This window comes from Dendrobates tinctorius, unplaced genomic scaffold, assembly GCF_039654945.1.
Source record: "Dendrobates tinctorius isolate UK_male_01 unplaced genomic scaffold, ASM3965494v1 ptg000036l, whole genome shotgun sequence".
Classification (NCBI taxonomy): Eukaryota; Metazoa; Chordata; class Amphibia; order Anura; family Dendrobatidae; genus Dendrobates; species Dendrobates tinctorius.
This window is the reverse complement of record NW_027361704.1, coordinates 24948679-24975851: the sequence shown is the minus strand read 5'-3', so window position 1 is coordinate 24975851 and position 27173 is coordinate 24948679. Positions and strand designations below refer to the sequence as shown.

At 48.0% G+C, this 27173-nt stretch overlaps 1 protein-coding gene across 1 annotated transcript in view; it reads right to left on the bottom strand.

Moving 5' to 3' along the window:
• Positions 1–2057: 2057 nt before the first annotated feature.
• The window catches only part of LOC141087849 (uncharacterized), a 47249-nt gene continuing 22133 nt past the window's right edge, over positions 2058–27173 (bottom strand). The window contains exon 5 of the mRNA XM_073573674.1: positions 2058–9059. Within this exon, the coding sequence (XP_073429775.1) occupies positions 4636–9059 (4424 nt within the window). The 3' untranslated portion in view covers positions 2058–4635. The remainder of the gene's footprint in view (positions 9060–27173) is intronic.

Genomic DNA, 27173 nt, shown 5'->3' with positions numbered 1-27173 from the left:
GAAGAGCCAAACGAAAAGAGACCGGATTAATAATCTCCAAAATCTTGTAAGGTCCAATAAATCTAGGCTTAAACTTAGGAGAAGCCACCTTCATAGCAATATTTTTTGATGATAACCACACCATATCACCAATCTTAAACTGGGGACCAATGGTCCTATGTCGATTGGAAAACCGCTGGGTCTTTTCCTGGGAGAGAGATAACTTATCCACCACTTGGTCCCAGATCTGGTGCATTCTCTCCACCACAGTGTCAACACCTGGGCAGGCAGAAGGCTCCACCTGCCCTGAAGAAAATCGAGGATGAAACCCAAAGTTACAAAAAAAAGGTGACATCAAAGTGGCAGAACTAGCTCTATTATTTAAAGCAAATTCGGCCAAGGGCAAAAATGAAACCCAATCATCCTGATCAGCGGAAATAAAACATCTCAAATACGACTCCAAGGTCTGGTTTGTTCTCTCTGTCTGCCCATTGGTCTGAGGGTGAAAAGCAGAGGAGAAGGACAACTGAATTCCCAGCTTGGAACAGAAAGTCCTCCAAAATCTAGACACAAACTCACAAACTGAACTCCTCTGTCAGATACAATGTTCTCAGGAATCCCGTGTAAGCGAACCACCTGTTGCAAAAACAGGGGCACCAACTCAGAGGAAGATGGCAACTTAGGGAGTGGTACAAGATGAACCATCTTAGAGAACCTATCACAAATCACCCAAATAACAGTCATTCTTTGAGAGACCGGCATATCAGAGATGAAATCCATTGAAATATGGGTCCATGGCCTCCTGGGGACCGGCAAAGGCATCAACAACCCACTAGAGCGAGAACAAGATTTAGACCGGGAGCAAGTCCCACAGGACTGCACAAAATTCCTGACATCATGAGACAAGGTGGGCCACCAAAAAGAGTGACTCACCAGATCTCTAGTACCAAAAATACCTGGATGACCAGCCAATGCAGAGCAATGAACTTCAGACATCACTCTCTTCTTCCACTGGTCAGGAACATACAAATTTCCACTGGGACAACGCTTAGGTTTGTCCTCCTGGAACTCTTGCAGAGCAAGTCTCAAATCGGGCGAGATGGCAGAAAGAACTACCCCTTCGCCTAAGATAGTAGCAGGCTTGGTCACCACAGGAGAATCAGCAAAGAAACTCCTAGAGAGGGCGTCTGCCTTGACATTCTTAGTTCCAGGAAGAAAAGAGACCACAAAATCAAAACGTGTAAAAAACAAAGCCCACCTAGCCTGTCTAGGGTTCAAGCGTTTAGCCGACTCTAGGTAAATCAAATTCTTGTGGTCAGTGAGGACCACAACTTGATGTTTAGCTCCCTCCAACCAATGTCTCCACTCCTCAAATGCCCATTTCATGGCCAACAGTTCCCGATTCCCCACATCATAGTTACGTTCAGATGGAGAGAACTTTCGGGAAAAGAAAGCACAGGGATTCATTTTAGATGTTACAGGATCCTTTTGGGACAAAACAGCTCCTGCACCAATCTCAGAAGCGTCCACCTCTACCTGGAACGGGAGTGAGACATCAGGTTGCCGCAAAACCGGGGCAGAAGTGAATCTTCACTTCAGCTCCTGAAAGGAAGAAACAGCCTCCGGAGACCAATTCAACACATCAGCACCCTTCTTAGTCAGATCAGTCAATGGCTTGGCAATACTAGAAAATTTTGCTATAAATTTCCGATAAAAATTAGCAAAACCCAAAAACTTCTGGAGGGCCTTCAAAGAAGTGGGCTGAACCCAATCATAAATGGCCTGTACCTTGGCCGGGTCCATTTCAATAGTTGACGGAGACAAAATAAATCCCAAAAAAGAAATCCTCTGTACCCCAAAAAGGCATTTCGATCCTTTGACATACAGGGAATTCTCCCTCAAGATCCGGAACACAGTCCGAACATGTTCCACATGAGAATCCCAATCCATGGAGAAGATCAAAATATCATCCAGATAGATAATCAAAAATTTATCCACAAAGTCTCGGAAAATATCGTTCATGAAGCACTGGAAGACAGAAGGGGCATTAGTGAGCCCAAAAGGCATCACCAGGTACTCAAAATGTCCCTCCAGAGTATTAAACGCCATCTTCCATTCATCCCCATGCTTAATGCGGATAATATTATACGCCCCCTGAGGTCAAGCTTGGTAAACCAGCAAGCACCTTTAACTCTGGAGAATAGATCCGAAATCAGGGGTAACGGATACTGATATTTAATAGTAATTTTGTTGAGGGCACGATAGTCAATACAAGGCCTTAATGAACCATCCTTTTTAGCCACGAAAAAAAACCCAGCACCTAAGTGTGAAGAGGATGGTCTAATATGACCCTTCTCCAATGCCTCCTTAATATAGGATCGCATAGCCTCGTGCTCGGGTACAGATAAATTGAAGAGCCGACCCTTGGGAAATTTACACCCCGGGCTCAGTTCAATTGCACAGTCATAACTCCTATGAGGAGGCAAAGACGCAGACTCATTCTCACTAAATACATCATAAAAATACGCCAAATAGTCAGGAACAACATGCGACTGAGGAGAGGTGGAAAAAACCGGAGCCTCACTAAGGGCACACCGACAACCCCAACTCACCACAGACACAGATTTCCAGTCCAAAACTGGATTATGAATTTGCAACCAGGGAAACCCCAGAACAATGGTATCATGCAAATTATGCAACACCAAAAATCTGCAATTTTCTTGATGGTCTGGGACGACCCGCATGACCACCTGGGTCCAAAACTGAGGTTTATTTTTCGCCAAAGGAGTAGCATCAATCCCCCTCAAAGGGATAGGCGTCCGCAGAGGTGTCATAGGAAATCCACAATGTTTAGCAAAATCCAAGTCCATTAGGTTCAGGGCTGCTCCCGAATCCACAAAAGCATTGGCGGAAAATGTGGACAGGGAGCAGATCAGAGTAATTGCCAGAAGAAACGTAGGTTGAACACCACCCACAGAAAACGTGTGTGCAAAACGTTTCTCTCGTTTAGGACAGACAGAAATAATATGCGAGGCATCGCCACAAAAAAAACACAGCTTATTACGCCTTCTGAACTCCTGACGTTGCTCCCTGGACAAAACTCTATCACATTGCATAGGTTCAGACATTTGTTCAACAGGTGGCAACATCTCTCGTGCAGTCCTGCGTTCACGTAAACGCCGATCAACCTGGATGGCTAATGACATAGAATCGTCAAGACCAGAGGGAACAGGAAATCCCACCATAGTATCTTTTATGGCTTCTGACAAACCCTTCCGAAAGAGAGCTGCCAAGGCATTATCATTCCAGGTTGTAAGGACCGCCCACTTTTGGAATTTTTGACAGTACAATTCTGCAGAATCTCGACCCTGGCTCAATGCCACAAGGGTCTTTTCAGCCTGATCAATAGCATTAGGTTCGTCATACAACAACCCCAAGGCTTGAAAAAATGCGTTCACATTTCTCAGAATAGGATCATCTGGTTTCAAAGAAAACGCCCAATCCTGGGGATCGCCAAGCAGCAAAGAGATGACAACTTTAACCTGCTGCGCGGAGCTCCCTGACGAGTTAGGCTTCAAGGCAAAAAATAATTTACAATTATTTTTGAAATTCAAAAATTTAGACCGATCCCCAAAAAACACATCAGGAGTAGGGATCTTTGGTTCAGCAGCATGTGAATGAGCAAGGTAGGCGGAAATTCCCCGCACTTCCGCAGCGAGCTGCTCCACACGATCAGACAATTGCTTTATCTCCATTGAGAGAAAAAAAATTCCCCCTACGGCCTCAGAGATATAGAGGAAAAAATATACACACTTTTTTTTTTTTTTCTTTTTTTTTTTTTTACAATTCTTTCCTGCTATTGAGTAGCCTAGGATCTGCGGTATGGCTGGTGATTCTGTTATGATTGAGTCACCATAGGAGGCAAAAACAGAAATACTAGCTAAGTCCAGAAAACCAGAGAAGTTGGCAGCTATCGGATTGAGGACCCCTGAACCTATCAACAACAACTAGCAGTAGCTGTGGGGGGTTCCCACGGTGCCCTAGACCCCTCGATCACAGCCGGAGAACTACATAGCCTAAAGACAGAAAGGGAAATCTAAACTGCCCCAGAGCATACCCCAAAGCAATAGGCAGGCCCCAACATATAATGACGGTGAAGCAAGATGAAAAAACACTCACACAGATAGAAAGATAGGCTGAGCAAATGATGGGGCCCAAGCTAACTAGATAGGACAGGATAGAAAAGCTGCTGTCTGTAATCCGCCAAAACCCTATCAAAACAAGAGCCAACAGCTGATAGGTAAAAAAAACCCTCAAGACACTAGGCCTCAAAAAGACTATATCAGCACTCAGGTATTTTCTGAAGACAGAGCAAAAAGGAATTCAGCTCACCCCAGCAGGGAATGGCAAAAATCAAGGAAAACAATGCAAAACAAAACCAAAACACAAATGCAAAAAGCAGAGCAGAAAACTTAGCTTTTGAGGAGCAGGAATCAGACTGGTCTCCTAGAATCCCTCAGAGAGATCACCAGCAAGGCAGAAGGACGTCGGCTGCCTTATATCCAGCCAGTAACTCCCGTCACCCAGTCATCATCATCCTGCCCAGGTGCCTGGCAATCAGCCTCACTACCCTCCTTCACCAGAAGAGGGAGTTCATCAGACCTCAACGGTGAAGGGGAAAATGAACTCACAACACACGTCACTGCTGCAGGAGTGAGGGATGGGAGAGGATGAGAGACAGGAGAGGATGAGGGACGGAAGAGGATGAGGGACGGGAGAAGAGGGACGGGAGAGGATGAGGGACGGGAGAGGATGAGGGACGGGAGAGGATGAGGGACGGGAGAGGATGAGGGACGGGAGAGGATGAGGGACGGGAGAGGATGAGGGACGGGAAAGGATGAGGGACGGGAAAGGATGAGGGACGGGAAAGGATGAGGGACGGGAGAGGATGAGGGACGGGAGATAAGAGAGGGAAGAGGATGAGGGATGGGAGAGGATGAGGGATGGGAGAGGATGAGGGATGGGAGAGGATGAGGGATGGGAGAGGAAGAGGGATGGGAGAGGATGAGAGATGGGAGAGAATAAGGCATGAGGAGAGGATGAGGGATGAGGAGAGGATGAGGGATGAGGAGAGGATGAGGGATGAGGAGAGGATGAGGGATGAGGAGAGGATGAGGGATGAGGAGAGGATGAAGGATGTGGAGAGGATGAAGGATGAGGAGAGGATGAGGGATGAGGAGAGGATGAGAGAAGGGAGAGGATGAGGGATGGGAGAGGATGAGGGATGGGAGAGGATGAGGGATGGGAGAGGATGAGGGATGGGAGAGGATGAAAGAGGGAAGAGGATGAGGGATGGGAGATGATAAGAGAGGGAAGAGGATGAGAGATGGGAGAGGATGAGAGATGGGAGAGGATGAGAGATGGGAGAGGATGAGAGATGGGAGAGGATGAGAGATGGGAGAGGATGAGGGATGGGAGATAAGAGAGGGAAGAGGATGAGAGATGGGAGAGGATGAGGGATGGGAGAGGATGAGGGATGGGAGAGGATGAGAGAGGGAAGAGGATGAGAGAGGGAAGAGGATGAGGGATGGGAGAGGATGAGGGATGGGAGAGGATGAGAGAGGGAAGAGGATGAGAGAGGGAAGAGGATGAGGGATGGGAGAGGATGAGGGATGGGAGATGATAAGAGAGGGAAGAAGATGAGAGATGGGAGAGGATGAGGGATGGGAGAGGATGAGGGATGGGAGTGGATGAGGGATGGGAGAGGATGAGGGATGGGAGAGGATGAGGGATGGGAGAGGATGAGGGATGGGAGAGGATGAGGGATGAGGAGAGGATGAGGGATGAGGAGAGGATGAGGGATGAGGAGAGGATGAGAGAAGGGAGAGGATGAGGGATGGGAGAGGATGAGGGTTGGGAGAGGATGAGGGATGGGAGAGGATGAAAGAGGGAAGAGGATGAGGGATGGGAGATGATAAGAGAGGGAAGAGGATGAGAGATGGGAGAGGATGAGAGATGGGAGAGGATGAGAGATGGGAGAGGATGAGGGATGGGAGAGGATGAGGGATGGGAGATAAGAGAGGGAAGAGGATGAGAGATGGGAGTGGATGAGAGATGGGAGAGGATGAGGGATGGGAGAGGATGAGGGATGGGAGAGGATGAGGGATGGGAGAGGATGAGGGATGGGAGATGATAAGAGAGGGAAGAAGATGAGAGATGGGAGAGGATGAGAGATGGGAGAGGATGAGGGATGGGAGGGGATGAGGGATGGGAGATGATAAGAGAGGGAAGAGGATGAGAGATGGGAGAGGATGAGGTATGGGGGAGAATGAAGGGTGGGAGAGGATGAGGGATGGGAGATAAGAGAGGGAAGAGGATGAGATGGGAGAGGATGAGGGATGGGAGAGGATGAGGGATGGGAGAGGATGAGGGATGGGAGAGGATGAGGGATGGGAGAGGATGAGGGATGGGAGAGGATGAGGGATGGGAGAGGATGAGGGATGAGGAGAGGATGAGGGATGAGGAGAGGATGAGGGATGAGTAGAGGATGAGGGATGAGTAGAGGATGAGGGATGAGGAGAGGATGAGGAGAGGATGAGGGATGAGGAGAGGATGAGGGATGAGGAGAGGATGAGATGGGAGAGGATGAGAGATGATGAGGGATGGGAGAGGATGAGGGATGGGAGAGGATGAAAGAGGGAAGAGGATGAGGGATGGGAGAGGATGAGGGATGGGAGATGATAAGAGAGAGAAGAGGATGAGAGATGGGAGAGGATGAGAGATGGGAGAGGATGAGAGATGGGAGAGGATGAGGGATGGGAGAGGATGAGGGATGGGAGATAAGAGAGGGAAGAGGATGAGAGATGGGAGTGGATGAGAGATGGGAGAGGATGAGGGATGTGAGAGGATGAGGGATGGGAGAGGATGAGGGATGGGAGAGGATGAGGGATGGGAGATGATAAGAGAGGGAAGAAGATGAGAGATGGGAGAGGATGAGAGATGGGAGAGGATGAGGGATGGGAGGGGATGAGGGATGGGAGATGATAAGAGAGGGAAGAGGATGAGAGATGGGAGAGGATGAGGTATGGGGGAGAATGAAGGGTGGGAGAGGATGAGGGATGGGAGATAAGAGAGGGAAGAGGATGAGATGGGAGAGGATGAGGGATGGGAGAGGATGAGGGATGGGAGAGGATGAGGGATGGGAGAGGATGAGGGATGAGGAGAGGATGAGGGATGAGGAGAGGATGAGGGATGAGTAGAGGATGAGGGATGAGGAAAGGATGAGGGATGAGGAGAGGATGAGGGATGAGGAGAGGATGAGGGATGAGGAGAGGATGAGATGGGAGAGGATGAGAGATGATGAGGGATGGGAGAGGATGAGGGATGGGAGAGGATGAAAGAGGGAAGAGGATGAGGGATGGGAGAGGATGAGGGATGGGAGAGGATGAGAGATGGGAGAGGATGAGAGATGGGAGAGGATGAGAGTTGGGAAATAAGATAGGGAAGAGGATGAGGGATGGGAGAGTATGAGGGATGGGAGATAAGAGAGGGAAAAGGATGAGGGATGGGAGAGGATGAGGGATGGGAGAGGATGAGAGAGGGAAGAGGATGAGGGATGGGAGAGGATGAGGGATGGGAGATGATAAGAGAGGGAAGAAGATTAGAGATGGGAGAGGATGAGAGATGGGAAGGGATGAGGGATGGGAGAGGATGAGGGATGGGAGAGGATGAGGGATGGGAGAGGATGAGGGATGAGGAGAGGATGAGGGATGAGGAGAGGATGAGGGATGAGGAGAGGATGAGGGATGAGGAGAGGATGAGAGAAGGGAGAGGATGAGGGATGGGAGAGGATGAGGGATGGGAGAGGATGAAAGAGGGAAGAGGATGAGGGATGGGGGATGATAGGAGAGGGAAGAGGATGAGAGATGGGAGAGGATGAGAGATGGGAGAGGATGAGAGATGGGAGAGGATGAGGGATGGGAGATAAGAGAGGGAAGAGGATGAGAGATGGGAGTGGATGAGAGATGGGAGAGGATGAGATGGGAGAGGATGAGAGTTGGGAGATAAGATAGGGAAGAGGATGAGGGATGGGAGAGGATGAGAGATGGGAGAGGATGAGGGATGGGAGAGGATGAGATGGGAGATAAGATAGGGAAGAGGATGAGGGATGGGAGATGATAGGAGAGGGAAGAGGATGAGGGATGGGAGAGGGTGAGAGATGGGAGAGGATGAGAGATGGGAGAGGATGAGAGATGGGAGAGGATTAGGGATGGGAGAGGATGAGGGATGGGAGATAAGAGAGGGAAGAGGATGAGAGATGGGAGTGGATGAGAGATGGGAGAGGATGAGATGGGAGAGGATGAGAGTTGGGAGATAAGATAGGGAAGAGGATGAGGGATGGGAGAGGATGAGGAATGGTAGAGGATGAGTGATGGGAGAGGATGAGGGATGGGAGAGGATGAGGGATGGGAGAGGATGAGGAATGGGAGAGGATGAGGAATGGGAGAGGATGAGTGATGGGAGAGGATGAGTGATGGGAGAGGATGAGGGATGGGAGAGGATGAGGGATGGGAGAGGATGAGGAATGGGAGGGGATGAGGGATGGGAGAGGATGAGGGATGGGAGAGGATGAGGAATGGGAGAGGATGAGAGTTGGGAGATAAGATAGGGAAGAGGATGAGGGATGGGAGAGGATGAGGAATGGTAGAGGATGAGTGATGGGAGAGGATGAGGGATGGGAGAGGATGAGGGATGGGAGAGGATGAGGAATGGGAGAGGATGAGGAATGGGAGAGGATGAGTGATGGGAGAGGATGAGGGATGGGAGAGGATGAGGGATGGGAGAGGATGAGGGATGGGAGAGGATGAGGGATGGGAGAGGATGAGGGATGGGAGAGGATGAGGAATGGGAGAGGATGAGGAATGGGAGGGGATGAGTGATGGGAGAGGATGAGAGAGGGAAGAGGATGAGATGGGAGAGGGTGAGGGATATGAGAGGATGAGGGATGATAAGAGATGGGGCGCAGGCGGATGTGCTCTGCCTCTCTGTTTTAGTGACCAGTGTGGAGTCACAGCTGTGGTCTTCTTACACACTTCTATCACTACAGAGGTTGCTCAGGGCCCTCAGTACACTAAGTGCTCCATGGGTAACACACGTGACACCTCTAGCGAGCTGTCACCAACACTGTATGCAATATACATCTCTGTGCAATGTATCACTGCGCACGCACAGGGGTGCTGCCATAAAGCAATGCGTCACGTCACAGTCCGCCACTATAAGGCCCTCCGCACAAACAGGAGGAGCGCACACTACATGGCCCTCAACATGAACATGTGAAAATGTAGAGAGAGACTGTAAAATGGGCGATTAGCTGCAGAAACCGATGCGACCACGTGACAGGGCGGTGCTGATGACGTAACGGGATCAGCGGCGGCCCACACGCTTAATGGACGGACAGCATAAGGGGCGGGGCTCTGGAGACAGACCAGCTCGCAGCAGTGGGGAGGGGGCGGGTCGTCGCTGAGGCGGGAAGCGGCGGGTATGGTCAGTAGTGGGTGTGGTCAGTCGTGGGTGTGGTCAGTAGGCCGCTTCAGGCGCCTGAGGCTTCACGTATACACGCAGTTAAAATTCAGAGCCGGAGAAGGCGGAGCCACAGCCGCGGTGGTGAGGACGCGGGAGCGAGCGCCCTGCTCTATAGAAGCGTGTGCTCGTACTGCGGGACTGTAGCCTCCGAGCTGCGCGTTCCCGGAGGCGGGAAGCACCTGGGCACTGTGTGTCGTGCTACACTTTGCCTGGCTCTGCGCGGACGCCGTGTTACACACTCATATATAGTGGCCACATAGTGTGCACAGTGTGGAGGGAGAGACACGGCCTCTTACTGAAGGGGCCTCTGGCATTTGTTACGGGAGTGGAGGCCTCCACAATACTTACAGTCCCAGGCTGTAGGTGCGCGGCCCCTGGAAGGGGAGATTGGGGACGGTTAGAAAATTGTCCATGAAAAAAGGTATAAATCCAGGTGGAAGCCTATGTGTGCCATGTAAGCCTCTGCCATGGCCCTCCTGCAGCAGTGACATGCCACCTACACATGCGACTGCTGCAGCCAATCACTCGCCTCAGCTATGTTGGTAGCATGGTTGGCACATGACCAGTGATTGGCTGCAGCAGTGACATGCCACCTATACATTCGAATGCTGCAGCCAATCTCTCGCCTCAGCTATTATGGTAGCATGGTTGGCACATGACCAGTGATAGGCTGCAGCAGTGACATGCCACCTACACATGAGACTGCTGCAGCCAATCACTCGCCTCAGCTATGATGGTAGCATGGTTGGCACATGACCAGTGATAGGCTGCAGCAGTGACATGCCACCTACACATGAGACTGCTGCAGCCAATCACTCGCCTCAGCTATGATGGTAGCACATGACCAGTGATTGGCTGCAGCAGTGACATGCCACCTACACCTGATTGCTGTAGCCAATCACTCGGCTCAGCTATGATGGTAGCATGGTTGGCACATGACCAGTGATTGGCTGTAGCAGTGACATGCCACCTACACGTGCGACTGCTGCAGCCAATCACTCACCTCAGCTATGCTGCTAGCACATGACCAGTGATTGGCTGCAGCAGTGACATGCCACCTACACATGCGACAGCTTCAGCCAATCACTCGCCTCAGCTATGATGGTAGCATGGTTGGCACATGACCAGTGATTGGCTGCAGCAGTGACATGCTACCTACACATGCGACTGCTGCAGCCAATCACTCGCCTCAGCTATGATGGTAGCATGGTTGGCACATGACCAGTGATTGGCTGCAGCAGTGACATGCCACCTACACATGTGACTGGCTGCAGCCAATCACTCGCCTCAGCTATGATGGTAGCATGGTTGGCACATGACCAGTGATTGACTGCAGCAGTCACGTGTAGGTGGCATGTCCCTGCTGCAGCCTATCACTGGTCATGTGGGCCCCTCCCCCTCCCAGCTAGGGTACGTCTGCAAAGCTCCAAGCCCCAGACAAGCGAGGAGCAAGGCAAATTGTGTGTGTGCTGTGGTCTGTAGCAGAGAAAGCATAACTTCTATTGCTCACAAATCATGCAAAACAGTACATATTTAACCCTTTTGTGGCGGTAAAGATGCAGGGCGCCACATTCCCCCCTAGTTAAAGGTAGCACGTCCTTAGGCTACACAAGGAACATAAGCATATAACAAATGACAAAACAGTTAACCTGAGTATAAGTAAACAGTCCCAGTAACTGAGTTGGGTCATGGATTACAGCCCAAAACCACTTCTGATTGTTTGGATCGTCCCTGAGTGCAGCTGCAGGGCACACAGACCACATTAGAAAATTCACTGCACTGGCTGTTTTAGATGGCTTCCTGCCAAGGCACGATGAACAGTTTTTCTTCTCAAGTTTAAGAGTCTTTACAAGAGTTCTTGTAGTAGAAAAGGCATAGTAACTACTAAAATCTCACATTAGTCCATGTGGGCACAACTTCTTTAACATTTTTAGTAACGTTACCTAAGGCAAAGTTCAATATAAGTGCAACTCAAAACTAAATTATTAATCTTAGACTATTTTACAAATCATTTCTATAGCGAGAAGGGGTTTGGCCCTGTGTGCTACGCTGTGATCTGCGCAAGATAGGATTACTAGATGATTTCCTATGACTCTTTGAATCTACCATGGGTACAACAGGTTCACTGTGTCATGATCCAAGGTGGATCTGACAAGTAAATGGACAAAGTGAACTTTTTTTCCTTTGGCTTGGTGCCAAAGTGGGTTGATTGCCCCCGGTGGCAATTGGAATTATTACACGTGGTGTCGTTTGTTCTAAGTTACCCCGTTGGTGGTGAGTGGTATTACACTTTAGTTTTAATGTGCACGTATTACAAATCAGGTGTGAGGCTCTTTAACCCCTTCACCCCCAAGGGTGGTTTGCACGTTCATGACCGGGCCAATTTTTACAATTCTGACCACTGTACCTTTATGAGGTCATAACTCTGGAACGCTTCCATGGATCCCGGTGATTCTGACATTGTTTTCTCGTGACATATTGTACTTCATGTTAGTGGTAAAATTTCATTCAAATAACTTGCGTTTATTTGTGAGAAAAACGGAAATTTGGCGAAAATTTTGAAAATTTCGCAATTTTCCAACTTTGAATTTTTTTGCCCTTAAATCACAGAGATACGGCACACAAAAAACTTGATAACTAACATTTCCCACATGTTTACTTTACATCAGCACAATTTTGGAACCAAATTTTTTTTTTGTTAGGAAGTTATAAGGGTTAAAAGTTGACCAGCGATTTCTCATTTTTACAACACCATTTTATTTTTAGGAACATATCACATTTGAAGCCACTTTGAGGGGTCTATATGATAGAAAATACCCAAAAGTGACACCATTCTAAAAACTGCACCCCTTAAGGTGCTCAAAACCACATTCAAGAAGTTTATTAACCCTTTAGGTGCGTCACAGGAATTTTTTTGAATATTTAAAAAAAAATGAACATCTAACTTTTTTTCATAAAAAAAATACTTCAGGTTCAACTTTTTTTATTTTACCAAGGGTAACAGGAGATATTGAACTGCAAAAGTTATTGTGCAATTTGTCCTGAGTACGCAGATACCTGATATGTGGGGGGGAACGACTGTTTCGGCGCATGGCAGAGCTCAGAATGGAAGGAGCGCCGTTTGACTTTTTCAATGCAAAATTGGCTGGAAATCAGATTGGACGCCATGTCACGTTTGGAGAGTCCCTGATGTACCTAAACAGTGGAAACCCCCTACTAGTGACCCCATTTTGGAAACTAGACCCCCCAAGGAACTTATCTAGATATGTGGTGAGAACTTTGAACCCACAAGGGCTTTACAGAAGTTTATAACGTACAGCGGTACAATTAAAAAATTAATTTTTTTTCCACAAAAATGATCTTTTCACCCCAATTTTTATATTCCCAAGGGTAACAGGACCCCAAAAGTTATTGTGCAATTTGTCCTGAGTACGCTGATACCCCACATGTGGGGGTAAACCACTATTTGGGCGCATGGCAGAGCTCGGAAGGGAAGCAGCGCCATTTGACGTTTTTGGCTGGAATTGAGATCGGACACCATGTCGCATTTGGAAAACCCCTGATGTACCAAAACAGTGGAAACCCCCCACAAATGACACCATTTTGGAAACTAGACCCCCTAAGGAACTTATCTAGATGTGTGGTGAGAACTTTGAACCCCCATGGGCTTCACAGAAGTTTATAACATAAAGCCATACAATTAAAAAATCATATTTTTTCCACAAAAATGATCTCTTCACCCTCAATTCTTATTTTTCCAAGGGTAACAGGACCCTAAAATTTATTGTGCAATTTGTCCTGAGTACGCTGATACCCCACATGTGGGGGTAAACCACTATTTGGGCGCATGGCAGAGCTCGGAAGGGAAGCAGCGCCATTTGACGTTTTTGGCTGGAATTGAGATCGGACACCATGTCGCGTTTGGAAAACTCCTGATGTACCAAAACAGTGGAACCCCCCACAAATGACACCATTTTGGAAACTAGACCCCCTAAGGAACTTATCTAGATGTGTGGTGAGCACTTTGACCCCCCCAGTGCTTCACAGAAGTTTACAACGCCCGGGCGTGAAAATAAAAAATTCGTATTTTTTCCACAAACATGATCTTTTAGTCACCATTTTTTTATTTTCCCAAGGGTACCAGGAGAAATTGGACCCCAAAAGTTGTTGTCCAATTTGTCCTGAGTATGCTGATACCCCATACGTGGGAGAAAACTACTGTATGGGCACACGTCGGGGCTCGGAAGGGAAGTAGTGACGTTTTGGAATGCAGACTTTGATGGAATGGTCTGCGGGTGTCATGTTGCCTTTGGAGAGTCCCTAATGTACCTAAACAGTGGAAACCCCCCACAAATGACACCATTTTGCAAACTAGACCCCCCAAGGAACTTATCTAGATGTGTGGTGAGCACTTTGAACCCCCAAGGGCTTCACAGAAGTTTATAATGCCAGGGCATGAAAATAAAAAAATCGTATTTTTTCCACAAACATGATCAATTAGTCCCCAATTTTTTTATTTTCCCAAGGGTAACAGGAGAAATTGAACCCCAAAAGTTGTTGTCCAATTTGTCTTGAGTACGCTGACACCCCATATGTGGGATAAAACTACTGTATGGACACACGTCAGGGCTCGGAAGGGAAGTAGTGACGTTTTGGAATGCAGACTTTGATGGAATGGTCTGCGGGTGTCATGTTGCCTTTGGAGAGCCCCTAATGTACCTAAACAGTGGAAACCCCCACAAGTGACCCCATTTTGGAAACGAGACCCCCCACGGAACTTATCTAGATGTGTGGTGAGCACTTTGAACCCCCAAGTGCTTCACAGAAGTTTATAACACTCGGACGTGAAAATAAAAAAATCATTTTTTTCCACAAAAATGATATTTTTGCCCCCAATTTTTTATTTTCCTAAGGGTAACAGGAGAAATTGGACCCCAAAAATTGTTTTGCAATTTGTCCTGAGTAGGCTGATACCCTACATGTGGGGGTAAAACACTGTTTGGGCGCATGGCAGAGCTTGGAAGGGAAGGAGCACCATTTGACTTTTTCAACTCAGAATTGGCTGGAATTGAGATCAGACGCCATGTTGCATTTGGAGAGCCCCTGATGTGCCCAAACAGTGGAAACCCCCAATTCTAACTCCAACCCGAACCCCAACACGCCCCTAACCCTAGCCCTACCCTAACCATAGCCCTAACCCTACCCCAACACACCCCTAACCCTAATGGAAAAATGGAAATAAATACTTTTTTTATTTCATTATTTTTCCCTAACTAAGGGGGTGATAACGGGGGGTTTGATTTACTATTTATGGCGGTTTTTATGTTTGGCGGCTGTCGCACGCTAAAAGACGCTTTTTATTGTAAAAATAGTTTTTGCATCACCACATATTGAGAGCTATAATTTTTCCGTATTTTGACCCACCGAGTCATGTGAGGTCTTATTTTTTGTGGGACGAGTTGACGTTTTTATTGGCACCATTTTCGGGCACGTGGAATTTTTTGATCGCTTTTTATTCCGAATTTTGGGACGCAGAATGAACAAAAACCAGCGTTTCATGAATTTCTTTTGGGGGGGTGCGTTTACACCGTTCCGCGTGCGGTAAAATTGATAAAGAGGTTTTATTCTTCACGTTAGTACGGTTACAGCGATACCTCATTTAGGTCGTTTTTTTATGTTTTTGTCGGTTTTATGCAATGAAAACTATTTTATATAAAAAATAATTATTTTTGCATCGCTTTATTCAGCGAGCTATAACTTTTTTATTTTTTCGCTGATGATGCTGTGTGGCAGCTCGTTTTTTGCGGGACAAGATGACGTTTTCAGTGGTACCATGGATATTTATATGCGTCTTTTTGATCGCGCGTTATTACACTTTTTGTTTGGCGGTATGATAATAAATCATTATTTTTTGCTTCATTTTTTATTTTTACTTTTTAAGGGGTTTGCTAAAGGGGTTAACTAATGGGACAGTTTTATAGGGCGGGTCGTTACAGACGCGGCGATACCTAATATGTGTACTTTTATTGTTTTTTTTTTTTATTATTTCCAAAAAATGGATTTATTGGGGGAATATTTTTTTTTTTTTCTAATATATTTGGCGATTTTTTTTACATTATTTTTACAGTTTTTTTTATTTTTTTTTTTACTTTATTAAATAGTCCCAGGTGGGACATCACTGTCCTGTGACAGATCGCTGATCTGTCACATCACAGATCACTGTGACAGATCAGCGATCTGACACAGGCACTGCAGAAGGCTTCCTCATGCCTGCGCTTTGCAGGCACTGAGGAAGCCAGCTTCCTCAGGCCCCCGTCGCCATCTTGGATTCGGGGGCCTGGAGGAAAGGAGCCCCCCGCAGCAGCGCTGCACATTGCGCTGCCGTGGGGGGCTCAGGGAAGCACGGAGGGAGCCCCCTCCCTGCCGATGCTTCCCTTTAACCCCCGGTACACCGCGATCGTGTTTGATCGCGGTGTGCAAGGGGTTAACGTGTCGGGGGCGGTCCGTGACCGCCCCTGACACATTGTGCCGGGTGTCAGCTGTGATAATGAGCTGACACCCGGCCGCGATCAGCGGCGCTCACCACGTGGGCGCCGCTGATCGCGGTAGACGTACTATCCCGTCCACGGTCATACGGGCCCGGGTACCGTGGACGGGATAGTACGTCGGATGTCAGGAAGGGGTTAAAAGAGTTTCAGGTGTGTTTGATGATGGTTTGGTGATATTGTTAGTTCGTCATTTGGGAAGCAAGCCTGGGTGATGAAGGAGCTGAATAAGAGTACTGGGCAGCCCAGCCACAGGGGACGAGTGGCAGCTATGTAGTCTGCATGGAGTGCTGATTGGTGGAGTCCAACGATGGGGTCTGCAGGAAAGGTTGGCATGGTGTGGTGGAGTCGCAGTTTATGGTGTCAGCAGGAGGTGCTTGCATGGCTTGGTGGAGTGGCGACTATGGTGAGAGTTGCACTCAGCATGCTGGACTTGGTTGCTGAAAACTGGACTCAAGCATGCTGGACTTATTGGCAGAAAAGTTGGACTCAAGCATGCTGGACTTTTTGGCATAAGCTGGACTCATCTTTGGGACTCTGTTTACTGGGCAGCTGCAACTGGTGGTGGACTCTGCTTCAAGGCTGCACTATGGTGATGGATCCGGTTATGGTGATGAATCCAGTTGGAGGAGAAGATGCACGCAGGTGGTGGGCTCTGTTGCTAGGAGCGTACGCAACAGAGCAAAGCTAAGTGGTGTCTCCCTGTTTTGTCATTTTCCCTTATGTGTGTTTAGTGCAGTGGTGGGATTAGTTTCCGCACCGACCAATTCCCTAGTGAGGGTTTAGGTGCAGGGCGAGTCAGGGTTTTAAGGTACGCGTGCGTCGCCCAGTGCGGAACTGGCATAGGAAACGTTAGGAGTGCAGGGACACTGGCCCAGGGGGGTACAGGAGGTCTCCATGTCCCTATTCCCTATCGCAGGGCCCACCATTGTTATTGTTACCCAGGTTTCTCCTTTATTATTTAAATTCGCCTTACTGGAGGCGGGGTTTCCAGACTATTGTATATATAGCGTGTATTACCTAAATTCGCCAGTTGGAGGCGGTGTATCCAGCTGCACCTTTTATTATTTAAATTCGCCCTACTGGAGGCGGTGTATCCAGGGTCACGTGTGTCATGGGTTCACCTTGCGGTACTCGCTGCGTCCAGACACACGTAACAGTGACATTATCACCAACCCCACATTTTTTTTTTTCTGGTCAGCCTTGGCCATGTGGAGACCTGTGAGTAATTGCTGCTGGACCTCACTGAGGTGTGTGAGAAGCTACATGGTGTGAAGCAGTTCCAGCAGCAGTATTCAGGGTCTGGGGCCTTTCCTTGGGCTCAACCAGAAAATAAAATGGCGGCTGCGGTCTGGCAAAAAGCCCCTAGAGTCGCTGCTGGGGAGCGGGACTTGCTCATGCATGCGGAGGTACCCAGGCAGGTGGGAAGAGTTGGTGACCCACGGAGCTGCCTGGTATTCCCCGAGGTGAAGGGGTACATCCCTGTGGTGAGCAGACTGGTGTATAGTCCGCGGGGTTCACGCCAAATCTTCCATACCATTGAAGAAGCCGCCCCCTCCTGGTCGTGTGGAGGCAACCAGAGAGTGTATTTTTCCCCCATATTCCTGCGGCTCTGGCAAAGTGCCCCCTAGAGTCGCTGCTGGGGAGAGGGACTTGTTCATACTGGTGGACGTACCCAGACAGGTGGGTGGAGTTGGTGATCCCCATGGTGCTGTCTGGGGTTCCCCAAGGAGAAGGGGTACGTCCCTGTAGTGAGCAGACTGGTGTTATAGTCCGCGGGGCTGACGCCAAATCTTCTATACCACCGAAGAGGCCGCCCCCTCCTGGTCGTTTGGAGGAAGGCGACCAGCGAGTGTATATTTCCTCCATATTCCTGTCCCCTTCTCCTCCAGGTGTGAGCAGCAGGTGCGCTGCAGGGGAGTAGGGACAAATCTCACCCCTCACCATTAACCAACCCTGGGAGGTGCAGACCTCATGGTGAAAGGGTTGGAGGGTGGTGTCCCTTGGTGAATACCGGGGGTGTGAGTGTGGTGACACGGGGACGCCTCTGTTGTCGAGTCCAGAATGAGTTCACCAAAATATGACAAACGAATGTGTGGCAATAAACGTTCAGGTCCGGACCGGTGTGTGAACGAGCTTGTATGGGTGGCCACCAAAAAACATCTTGTGGAAGTGTGTTGTGGAGTCTGATCAGCTCCTAGCAAACATACACATACAGTACTTAAACTCATTCCCCAGGTCGGCGCTGTGGAGATGAGTGGTGCCTCCAGAACATGTATTGCCAATACCAGCGGTGCATTTGTCATAAACCTGAAGTTTCAGGTGGTGGTGGGGTGAACCCAGGTTCTGGGTGTCCCCGCTGTAGGTGTTTCCCTTATGAGGAGTGGTCTTGAGGGTCCAGAGGCACCTCATTAAGGAGGGGGTACTGTCATGATCCAAGGTGGATCTGACAAGTAAATGGACAAAGTGAACTTTTTTCCCTTTGGCTTGGTGCTAAAGTGGGTTGGTTGCCCCCGGTGGCCATTTGAATTATTACATGTGGTGTCGTTTGTTCTAAGCTGCCCTGGTGGTGGTGAGTGGTATTACACTTTAGTTTTAATGTGCACGTATTACAAATCAGGTGTGAGGCTCTATAAAAGAGTTTCAGGTGTTTTTGATGATGGTTTGGTGATATTGTTAGTTCGTCATTTGGGAAGCAAGCCTGGGTGATGAAGAGCTGAATGAGAGTCCTGGGCAGCCCAGCCAGAGGGGACAAGTGGCAGCTATGTAGTCTGCATGGAGTGCTAGCATGGATTGGTGGAGTCCAACGATGGGGTCTGCAGGAAGGGCTGGCATGGAGTGGTGGAGTCGCAGTTTATGGTGTCAGCAGGAGGTGCTTGCATGGCTTGGTGGAGTGGCGACTATGGTGAGAGTTGCACTCAGCATGCTAGACTTGGTTGCTGAAAACTGGACTCAAGCATGCTGGACTTATTGGCAGAAAAGTTGGACTCAAGCATGCTGGACTTTTTGGCATAAGCTGGACTCATCTTTGGGACTCTGTTTACTGGGCAGCTGCAACTGGTGGTGGACTCTGCTCCAAGGCTGCACTATGGTGATGGATCCGGTTATGGTGATGAATCCGGTTGGAGGAGAAGATGCACGCAGGTGGTGGGCTCTGTTGCTAGGAGCGTACGCAACAGAGCAAAGCTAAGTGGTGTCCCCCTGTTTTGTCATTTTCCCTTATGTGTGTTTAGTGTAGTGGTGGGATTAGTTTCTGCACCGACCAATTCCCTAGGGAGGGTTTAGGTGCAGGGCGAGTCAGGGTTTTAAGGTACGCGTGCGTTGCCCGGTGCGGAACCGGCATAAGGAACGTTAGGAGTGCAGGGACACTGGCTCAGGGGAGTACAGGAGGTCTCCACGTCCCTATTCCCTATCACAGGGCCCACCATTGTTATTGTTACCCAGGTTTCCCCTTTATTATTTAAATTCGCCTTACTGGAGGCAGGGTTTCCAGACTATTGTGTGTATTACCTAAATTCGCCAGTTGGAGGCGGTGTATCCGGCTGCACGTTTTATTATTTAAATTCGCCCTACTGGAGGCGGTGTATCCAGGGTCAGGCGTGTCATGGGTTTGCCTTGCGGTACTCGCTGCGTCCAGACACACGTGACCATGACACACTGCTGACTGTGAGCAAGTTTTTTGATTCTTCCTCATGCACAACGTTAGTGGTTGGCATTAGCGATTCATTGCTTCCAGAACAATTTGGTGTCTCGGGTAAGGACCTTTGTGGGAACACAATCACTGGAACTACCATTGCGTTGTTAACTTGTAGCCAAGAACTAGGGAATTCACTTAGAACAGTGCGAATCTTGGTATCAGTCTTTTCTTTTAGCTGAGAATCTTCCGTAGTCTCAACTCTTTCACGCAATTGTGCTGGACATACTTTCAGATTGTCTCTGGATACGGTAGTACACGTTTTTCCGCCATCTTTGGAGATGGTACACACTTTGCTTTTGTCATAGCTAGATGGTTGAATAGTGTAAGGCTGAGCCTCCCATTGGTCATCTAACTTGTGGTTTCTTCACTTTTTCTTTAGCACTTGTTCACCTGTTGGTAAGGGGGTTGCCACAGCATGTTTATTAAAGTTCCTTTCCTGTTTTTGCCTAGCTTGAGCAAGACTTTCTTCTACACATTGCTGAACCTTTTGATACTGCAGTTGTCTTTCTGTATTCCAATCAGTGTCCAATTGGCTGGATATTGTTTCAGGAGTTAGGACTCCCATTTCCAGGTCGATGGGGAGGTTACCTGGACGTGCACGCATCAAGTAAGCTGGGGCATATCCTGTTGTGCTGGTTGGGATATGGTTGTACATTTCAATCAAATCAGGCAATTTCTCAGGCCATTGGTTCCTTTCTTCTAGTGGTAGGATCTGCAGTAACTTGATCACCAGATGATTTAATTTTTCACAAAGACCATTGCCTTGTGGATGGTATGGTGTAGTTCTGATCTTTTTACATCCATAGAGAGCAAAATTCTTGAAAGACTTCTGCTTCGAAGGCTGGACCTCTGTCTGTCAGCACTTGATCTGGGTAGCCATGGGGTCTGCAGAAATATTCCTGGAATGCCTTTGCAGCTGTTCTTGCTGTTTGGTCTTTCACCGGAATGACCACTAGGAAACGGGAATAGTGATCCACTATTGTTAAGGCATAGGTATACCCTGATCGGCTTGGGGTTAGTTGCACGTGGTCTAAGGCCACCAGTTCCAAAGGTTGTTTAGTGATGATGGGCTTCAAGGAGGCCCTTTGATTGGCAGAATTCTTTCTTCTGAGATTACATGGGCCGCATTCCCTACACCACTGTTCAATAGACCGTCTCACACCTGTCTAGAAGAAGCGGTCGCGGATGACTACTTCCAGCTTTTCCAACCAAAGTGTCCCGCTTGATTATGGTAAGCTTCCAAGACAATGGGCACGTCTTTTCTGGGGACCACAATCTGCCAGACCAGTTCATGCGTACGTGGGTTAATAGCTCTTTGGATCAACTTGCCTTCATAAAGGAACAGCTTCTTTCTCTCTTTCCACAACTGTTGGACCTCTGCAGGCGCATCAGGAGCTGGAGATGAATCTGCTTCTCCAAGGAGTTCTTTGACCATACATATAGCCGGGTCACTGCTTTGTGTCTCTACCCAACCATGGTGAGGTAGTGGATTAAGGGAAACTTCATAAACGGCAAGATTTCTCCCTGTCGCATGGTTAGAGTCTTGGGAGGCACTGTGGAGATTGAATGCTGCCATCTCTATTTCTTCCAGATCTTCTAGATCTTCTGCTGGAACAGGAGCATTTGGCATACGGGACAAGGCATCGGCATTGGCGTTTTTAGTGCCAGCTCGGTATTTAATAACGAACTCATAATTGGACAACCGAGCCATCCATCTTTGTTCCAAGGCACCGAGCCTGGCAGTCTCCAGATGGGTTAACGGATTGTTGTCCATGTAGATGGTAAATTTGGATGAGGCCAAATAGTGCTTGAACCTCTCGGTCACTGCCCAGACGATAGCCAAGAATTCTAGCTTGAAGGAGCTATAGTTGGTAGGGTTCCTCTCAGTAGGACGAAGCTTCTGACTGGCATAAGCAATGCCTTTCTCCTTACCCTGCTGCACTTGAGATAGGACAGCTCCTAACCCAACATTGCTGGCATCGGTGTGCAGGATAAATGGCCGATCATAGTCTGGATACGTCAAAATCTCTTCTCCAGTAAGTGCTTGCTTAAGGCTGTTGAATGACTCATCCAACCTAGCATTCCACTCGATCAGGGGACTATTGCCTCTGGCCTTTTTGGATTGGCCATCTAGGAGATCTTGAAGAGGGGCTGCCAATTTAGTAATGTCTTTGATAAAGCGTCTGTAGTATCCCACTAGGCCTAGGAATTGTCTGACCTCTTGGATGTTGGTGGGTACCTGCCAGTCTCTGATGACAGTCACTTTGTCTGGGCCGGGTGCTACTCCTTCTGCACTCATGACATGGCCTAAATACTGCACTTTGGGCTTTAGGAGATGACATTTAGATGGTTTTACCTTTAAGCCGAAGTTGGACAACGCCTCCAAGACCTCTGCCAGGTGTTGCAGATGTTCCTAATAGGTCCTGGAATATACAATCACATCATCCAAGTACAACAGCACAGTCTCAAAGTTCATATGTCTCAGGCAACATTCCATAATTCTCTGAAAGGTTCCAGGAGCACTGCTCAATCCGAACGGCATGTAATTAAATTCACATAGCCCCATAGGAGTAGTGAACGCAGTTTTTTCTTTGACTGTCTCAGCAACAGGAACCTGCCAGTACCCGCTGGTTAAGTCCAAACCGGAGAAGTACCTAGCTGATTTTAAAGCTGCTAGAGACTCCTCTATGCACGGTAAGAGGTATGCATCTTTGTGAGTAATTTTGTTAAGTTGTCTGTAATCTACACACATGCGCATTGTACCATCTTTCTTTTTGACTAACACAAGGGGAGCTGCCCAAGGACTGTAGCTATCCCTGATTACCCCTGCTTGTTTCATTTCTCTTAGCATACCTTTTTCACACTGATAATGAGCTGGAGGAACAGGACGATACCTTTCTTTGATAGATGGGTGATCTCCTGTGGGGATGCTATGTTGAAACCCTTTTACCTGCCCAAAATCCAAGGGATGCTTACTGAAAACTCTCTCGTATTCTTGCACCACCCACTGCACTCCATTTTTCCGAAGTACAGGAGTGGAGTCGGTGCCAACATGTATCTTTTGGAACCATTCCTCCGTCTGAACAGAAGAGCCATTGCCATCCGTCGCTTCTGACGGATCCAAGGGTTCTACAGCCTGAATATCATTGTTGCTGACTGTCAATAGTTTGGCTACAGTTGCATAACGGGGCAAGCGAGCTTCCTCCTCTCCACAGTTCAGAACACGTACTGGAACCCTGCCCCTTCTAACATCAACAATTCCCCTAGCCGTCAGCACAGTAGGTCTGCTATCTGAATAGACTGGTTCAAGGAGAGCTTGGTAGTCCCGTCCTCTGATGCCTATGGCTGCTCTGCAAAAGATGAGGGTCTCACGTCTAGGGGGAAGCATAATGGAGTAGGGATCACTCACCCTTACACTCTCAATCTCTCCACCAGTTAACACCACCTGCTGTTGCTGCACAAGGGCCTTGATATCTTTATTGAGGGCATGCTGTTCTTTGTACGGGGCCGACTCGGTTATGTCTTTCAAAATGGTTATGACCTCACTTAAACAATTTTCAATCACATTTGTGCCCAATATTATGATAGGTGGACACTCTCCTCTTTCCACCTCTACCACCACAAGACCTTGAGCTTTGAGCTCCACTTTCCCCACTTTAATGACAACCTCTTTGTACCCCACCTGTGTCAGAGGTTGACCATTACTTGCTATTAAAGAAAGTTACCATCAGGAAGTTGGGTGAAATCAGCATCAGTCCAATATCTCTGGTACAGTGTGTGAGGCATTGTGGTTACCTGTGATCCAGTGTCCATGAGGGCGGTGAAGGGGATACCATCCACTACCACGGGTATAAGTGGACGTCCTCCAACATACCTGTTTCTCTACTAGTTAGTTGGACCAGATTGTCTTACTCCTGGGGGTTGGTCCTCGGCCCCAGGGGTCGCACATTTAAAAGGACATTCCCTTTCAATATGATCCACCTTATTACACCGTCTGCAGATGGGTCTCCCAGAAGAGTCGATTCGATCTGTTGTCCTCCTGCCGGAGCGAGTCAGTCGTCGCTAATGTTGCGGCATCTTTGGCCGTCGCCATGGAAGATCATCCGGGCTTGATGCTAGCTGGATCCTCTCTGTGGGGGAATAAGTCTGGAGAGTCTGAACAGTTTTACATAGAGCAGCCATATTTTTAGTCAGTTCCTGTACTTGCAGCCGTAAATCTGCAATAGAATCATCAACTGGAGTCTGCAAGTGCTGTACTGCAGGCACCTGGGGTGAGGATACTGCCCCCTGGTGGTACGTAACTGCTGGATGTTTAACTGGCTCAGTGCAGACATAGGTAGATTCTCTTAAGATACGGATGGATCTGTCCTTAAACTGAACAAAGTCCATGTCAGGGTTCTGCAATGACATCATGCGCAGTTGTGCCTTACTGGAATCAGACAGAAGACCTTCAATAAACTGTTCTTTCAGCATTTTGTTCTCATCTCTTGCACTATCTGGATCAATTTGTTTAATGGCCTGCAGCGCGTCCTGCAGTTTAAGAGCATAGTTTCTAATAGTGTCTTGTGATTTCTGTCTGCAGCTGAAAAATCTCATCTTTATTTCTGAAGCAGTACGGGTGTCAAAAGTATCCTTTAATTTAGCAAAAATGTCTTTTTACAGTCTTTTTATCAGTAGCTGGCCAAGATTTAACTTCTCTCTGAGCAGCGCTACTGAGCTGACTTGTAAGTATACTGACTTTCTGCTCCTCTGACATAGGGTAAATTTCAAACATGCTGCGCATCTTCTCTTTGAAGTCACTTAAGGTGTACGATTCGCCAGTGTACTATGGCAGCCATGTCGCACCTGGTATATAAGGCATGGTGAGAGGCAATATGGGAGCTGCAGCTGCTGCACCCTGAGCATCGCTGGGATTATACATCTTTCCCCCCAGTTAACCCTTGCAGGGGTGCAACTCACCGCTTCAGTTGTTGCAGGTCGTTGCTCCTGTAGGACTTTAGGCACGCACGGAATCCTGTCCGTATCCTGTTCGTGGACACCAAAAATGACGTGCCCGAGGGGCCATGGGATACTCGGTACCAAGCCCGTTAACTTCAATGGGAGATGTCAGTGGCGGTGACCCGGTCCGTGGCCCCAGGTGGTCATGTAAAAGGGGTAGAATTGGATGGGGATAAAGTTTATGTATTCATTTGTGACGCCAGTTGGAGTGTTCGACTGTAGTATAGCCGGCACTGCAGATGATCCCTGGGGGCGTAGATGGTGATGGCAGTGCAGATGTTAAACCCTCTCCAACCAGGGCAGACCCCCTGAGCTTGTGATGAAAGTAGAAGGCATGGAGTATTAACCCCTTCCTGACATCCGACGTACTATCCCGTCCACGGTACCCGGGCCCGTATGACCGTGGACGGGATAGTACGTCTACCGCGATCAGCGGCACCCACGTGGTGAGCGCCGCTGATCGCGGCCGGGTGTCAGCTGATTATCACAGCTGACACCCGGCACAATGTGTCAGGGGCGGTCACGGACTGCCCCCGACACGTTAACCCCTTGCACACCGCGATCAAACACGATCGCGGTGTACTGGGGGTTAAAGGGAAGCATCGGCAGGGAGGGGGCTCCCTCCGTGCTTCCCTGAGCCCCCCACGGCAGCGCAATGTGCAGCGCTGCTGCGGGGGGCTCCTTTCCTCCAGGCCCCTGAATCCAAGATGGCGACGGGGGCCTGAGGAAGCTGGACTGCAAAGCGCAGTCATGAGGAAGCCTTCTGCAGTGCCTGTGTCAGATCGCTGATCTGTCACAGTGATCTGTGATGTGACAGATCAGCGATCTGTCACAGGACAGTGATGTCCCACCTGGGACTATTTAATAAAGTAAAAAAAAAAAAAAAGTGTAAAAATAATTTTAAAAAAAACGCCAAATATATTAGAAAAAAAAAAAAATTCCCCCAATAAATCCATTTTTTGGAAATAATAAAAAAAACAAAACAATAAAAGTACACATATTAGGTATCGCCGCGTCTGTAACGACCCGCCCTATAAAACTGTCCCATTAGTTAACCCCTTTAGCGAACCCCTTAAAAAATAAAAATAAAAAACAAAGCAAAAAATAATGATTTATTATCATACCGCCAAACAAAAAGTGTAATAACGCGCGATCAAAAAGACGCATATAAATATCCATGGTACCGCTGAAAACGTCATCTTGTCCCGCAAAAAACGAGCCACCATACAGCATCATCAGCGAAAAAATAAAAAAGTTATAGCTCGCTGAATAAAGCGATGCAAAAATAATTATTTTTTATATAAAATAGTTTTCATTGCATAAAACCGACAAAAACATAAAAAAAGACCTAATGAGGTAACGCTGGTTTTTGTTCATTCTGCGTCCCAAAAATCGGAATAAAAAGCGATCAAAAAATTCCACGTGCCCGAAAATGGTACCAATAAAAACGTCAACTCGTCCCGCAAAAAATAAGACCTCACATGACTCGGTGGGTCAAAATACGGAAAAATTATAGCTCTCAATATGTGGTGATGCAAAAACTATTTTCACAATAAAAAGCGTCTTTTAGCGTGCGACAGCTGCCAAACATAAAAACCGCCATAAATAGTAAATCAAACCCCCCGTTATCACCCCCTTAGTTAGGGAAAAATAATAAAATAAAAAAAATGTATTTATTTCCATTTTTCCATTAGGGTTAGGGTTAGGGCTAGGGGTGTGTTGGGGTAGGGTTAGGGCTAGGGTTAGGGTTAGGGCTAGGGTTAGGGCTAGGGTTAGGGCTAGGGTTAGGGCTAGGGTTAGGGTTCGGGTTGGAGTTAGAATTGGGGGTTTCCACTGTTTGGGCACATCAGGGGCTCTCCAAATGCAACATGGCGTCTGATCTCAATTCCAGCCAATTCTGAGTTGAAAAAGTCAAATGGTGCTCCTTCCCTTCCAAGCTCTGCTATGCGCCCAAACAGTGTTTTACCCCCACATGTAGGGTATCAGCCTACTCAGGACAAATTGCAAAACAATTTTTGGGGTCCAATTTCTCCTGTTACCCTTAGGAAAATAAAAAATTGGGGGCAAAAATATCATTTTTGTGGAAAAAAATGATTTTTTTATTTTCACGTCCAAGTGTTATAAACTTCTGTGAAGCACTTGGGGGTTCAAAGTGCTCACCACACATCTAGATAAGTTCCTTAGGGGGTCTCGTTTCCAAAATGGGGTCACTTGTGGGGGTTTCCACTGTTTAGGTACATTAGGGGCTCTCCAAAGGCAACATGACACCCGCAGACCATTCCATCAAAGTCTGCATTCCAAAACGTCACTACTTCCCTTCCGAGCCCTGACGTGTGTCCATACAGTAGTTTTATCCCACATATGGGGTGTCA